Source organism: Gymnoscopelus braueri (assembly GCF_963280865.1).
Source record: "Gymnoscopelus braueri genome assembly, chromosome: 8".
Lineage (NCBI taxonomy): Eukaryota > Metazoa > Chordata > Actinopteri > Myctophiformes > Myctophidae > Gymnoscopelus > Gymnoscopelus braueri.
Genome location: NC_137609.1, coordinates 495,791 through 499,955, shown reverse-complemented (window position 1 = coordinate 499,955; position 4,165 = coordinate 495,791). Strand labels below are relative to the sequence as shown.

General features: G+C 42.7%; 1 protein-coding gene across 1 annotated transcript in view; it reads right to left on the bottom strand.

Annotated features, from left to right (window-relative positions):
- Positions 1–2,581, bottom strand: part of LOC308091175 (glutamate receptor 1-like) — a gene marked incomplete at both ends in the record, with an annotated part of 191,888 nt that extends 189,307 nt beyond the window's left edge. The window contains one exon of the mRNA XM_080436598.1: positions 2,482–2,581. Within this exon, the coding sequence (XP_080292724.1) occupies positions 2,482–2,581 (100 nt within the window). The remainder of the gene's footprint in view (positions 1–2,481) is intronic.
- Positions 2,582–4,165: the final 1,584 nt, after the last annotated feature.

Genomic DNA, 4,165 nt, shown 5'->3' with positions numbered 1-4,165 from the left:
AATCGTGAAAAGTAACAGTTTTGGACATTATGAGGTTTCCATCCCGACGGAGACGATATTCATGCACAACCCTGATGCTTAAAGGGATAGTTCACCCAAAAAAACTACTTTTTTTACTATGGATTAGTCACCCCATGGAGACTTGAATTGATGGATATGTTTTAGTTTTTGTCTCATTCCTAAGACAATAATTTCATGACCAGCGGAGTTGTAGGCGGTGGTTTCGGTAGGAGACACAAATGAGAATCTTTGTGTCTCCTACCGGAACCGCTGCCGGTCGTCAAATTATTGGCTTAGGAATGAGACACAAACTAAAACATATCCATGAATTCAAGTCTCCAAAAAAGACATTTTGAGGGTGAACTATCCCTTTAACACACTGACGGTGTTAAAAGGATTAATTACACAAAAAGCCCCAGGTGGCTATTGTTTCCATTGTGGTCCATTGCACTCAATTTATCAACATAATGATTCAATGTATTAGACCAGTGTTTCTCATACATTTTCGCGTCGCGGACCCCCCATCTTAAATGGTTTTGTGCCGGGGACCCCCAGAAGAGAAGATTTCTGTTAAAACAAAATTATTCAAAGTTTTCCAAACATTTTGTTTGAGAGAATTTTCAAAAATAGCAGATCTACAAGCTCGCAGCGCGGCACAAAGTGACGCGCTGCGAGCTTGTAGATCTGCTGTTCTTGAATGGCCAAAGTACAAATGGATATAGTAGTCGAAATGATCGTGACGCCGTATTAACTACGTTTTTTCTGGGGACCCCCTGGAATTCCCCCCGAGGACCCCTGGGGGTCCCCGGACCCCACTTTGAGAACCAATGGTATAGACCACTGGTTCTCAATCTCAGGTCCGGGGGACTTCTACTCCACTACATCTCAGATGCAAATATTGTACTTTTACACTACAATTATTTGAAAACTTGAGTTACTAGTTACTTTGTAGATTTTTATTATTATTACAAAACATACATTAACCACTTCAGCCCTATATACATTTCGGCCATTTGAAAATAGACGATCTACAAGCTCACACTGCGTCGCGTACATTTTGATGTCAATACTTTTGTACTTTTACTCAAGTAAGTTCTGAATACCAGACTTTTACTTGTAACGGAGTAATTATACAGTACATTGCGGTATTGATACATTTACTTAAGTAAAAAAGGTGAGTACTTTTTACTACACTGGCCTAAGTAGAGTCAAATATTCAAGCAGGTTAGAGGATATTCCACGTGCACGTTCCTGATAATAGTACAGTATAAGATATATGCAGGGAGCATTGTTGGAAGAATTACGAATAATACCAACATCAAAACAGCGATTCTAAACCTTTTTTAATTGTATTTCAAGGAACCCCACTTTGAAAGGCGACAGTGGGACCCTGAGAACACTAGGCACCAATGTTTTTAAATATTAATTTTCCAACCCATTTTCCAAAGCACACATGATTTGTTTGTTTGTTTGTTGATGTATTTGTTTGTTTGTTTACATTTACATTTGGGAATAAACCATCTGATCTAACATGGATGTGTACATATCCATTTGAAACGGCAGCAGCTGCATCTGCGTCCAAACGACAGGAGTCTCTGAACATCAAGCCAACTTCATGCGCAGTCAGACACAATATTTACGCACTATTAAACAGCTGTGATGAGGCTTGCTGCTCAAAATCTCCCCGTTAAATTGACAGGAACAAATTAGCCTGTTTACAGTATGAAGTGTAGCTACTGTAAATGATGTGTGCTTTCGCCAGCACGCTGTTATTATAACGTCATAATGTGACTGTAATGTACCATAGGCTGTCTGTCTCAATGAATGCAGTTTGTGTTGAAATGTGGTGGAATATACAATGGAGTGGATCATCAGCCTATACCTGTTCTAGAGTTTTATATTACAGTGTCCAGAAATGTTAGATAGTAATCATATTTGAATGGATTAGAATGGATTTGTATATTTGTACAGGTATTATTACTACTAATAATTATTATAAAAATAAGTAGTATTAGTAGGCCTATTGTTATTATTATTATTATTATTATTATTATTATGCTTAATATTATTATTATTATTATCTCCTAAGGAACTATAGCATGTTACGGGTCTGTAACTCTTAGGGTGGACAAAATGAAATCAAATGGATCCGTCAGGGTCCATTTGATTTCAATTGTATTAATATATGGTATTTTGTATTTAATCAGTTCAACAGTGTATAGCTATAACGTGTTCATGTAGGGTATATAACTGCATCCTCCTCTCCTTCGTTGCATCCTCCTCCGTTCTTGTGTTACATTCCCACAGATACACACTCACAAATAATGTATTTTATTTGTCTTTCTTTTTTTCAGTTCAACAGGATATAACATTTGTGTGTAGCTCCTACCCTCCCGCAGGCATGTGGTGCGCTCTCTCTCTCTCACTCTCTCTCTCTTGCAGGTTTTTTTTGTGTTAGATTTCCACACAGAACAGACTCACCTATGTTGATGTTACTTGGGAAACTTGTGCTGCTGTCGGATCCGAACACGCAACTCATGAAGAAGAGCCAGCGCAGCACGGAGCAGCGGTCCACAGGCATTGTTATTCCCGCTATTCCCGTTATATTCCTGTTATTCCCGTTATATTCCTGTTATTCCCACTGACTCCTCAAAAACACGTCAAACAGCCAGGGATTCCATAGAATGTATAGGCTACACGCGTGCACACACACATAAACACACACACCAACAGCACACCGCGGTCCCCGCACGCAGGCAGCAGCACCCAACGAACAGCACCCTAGTATTAACGCACAGACCCTGCAGCACTGCTGCGATGCTACAGAGCTACTGACTGAGACAGTCTGACTGAGCGCTCTGTTGCTGCTGCGCTCTCTCTCTCTCTCTCTCTCTCCAATTCTATATCTCTCTCTCACACACACACACTCTCTCTCTCTCACTTTCTCTCTCTCTCTCTCTCTCTCTCTCTCTCTCTCCCTCTCCCTCTCCCTCTCTCTCTCTCTCTCTCTCTCAACTGAATGGCTCCATAAACGGAGTATAGCGCACTCACACGCACGCAGGACCGTCCGTCCGCGCGCGAACGAAGACAAATGAGTGAGACGCAGGGGACAGATTTGTTAGAGAAATAGAGAGGGGGGGAGAGAGAGAGGGAGAGAGGGGGGAGGGGGAGGGCAGGAGAGAGAGAGAGAGAGAGAGAGAGAGAGAGAGAGAGAGAGAGAGAGAGAGAGAGAGAGAGAGATGGGGGGAGAGAGAGAGGGGGAGCAAGAGAGAGAGAGAGAGAGAGAGAGAGAGAGAGAGAGAGAGAGAGAGAGAGAGAGAGAGAGAGAGAGAGAGGATACACGGGTGACGGCAGGAGGGAAGATTTTTAAGCACCTTTATTAAAACACTGAAATACATGTTGCATCACAGTTACAAATAATACCCTTATGCACTGCTCAATTTGTACAAAAAAGCCTGAAGAGAAGAAAAAAACATCACCTCCGTTTAAAAAAAAACACTATTCAAAAAGAAAGGCACAACTCTCCCTCCTGCATTGAACACAGTGCATCTTCTGGTCCCCAAAAAAGGCTAAAAGCCTCTAAATTCCACTGTTTTATGTCAGGCAAACTCCACCCTAAGGCACGCTGCCACCAGTCCTTACAGTACCTGCACTGGGTCTACGTTCCCAGTTCCCTCTGTTCCGACTCTCTTTCGAGTCAACCAAATAGCCATCTTTGCTCTCCCAGAAATGAAATTCAACAACGTGCGTGTACACTCTTTTTCCTGAGGGACTACTTTGGACCGAACACAAACGGTTCATGAGAAAACACTTCCCCCAGCACTTGAAACTACTGACCCAACAGGGTAAATAAACCCCCCAACCTAGAACACAGAGTAAAAAGACGTGCCACTGTTTCAGTCTGCAAACAAAAAAAAGACATCCCTCCCCAGTGCTAGGATCCAAGTGTGCCTTGTGTCTGTTCGTAGCTATTGCACCATGAACAACTCTCCACTGGAGGTCGCCAGCCCTTTTCTCAATGAGCGGCAGGGACCCCCACTAGCAGCTCTACGGGACATTGTCTTGGCTAAACAACTCGGTCCACCTCGATGCCCTCGTTCCTGCCAAGGAGCGTAGGTGTGACATCTTAACACAGGTGTAATGCGCCGCCTTCTTCCCCAAATCT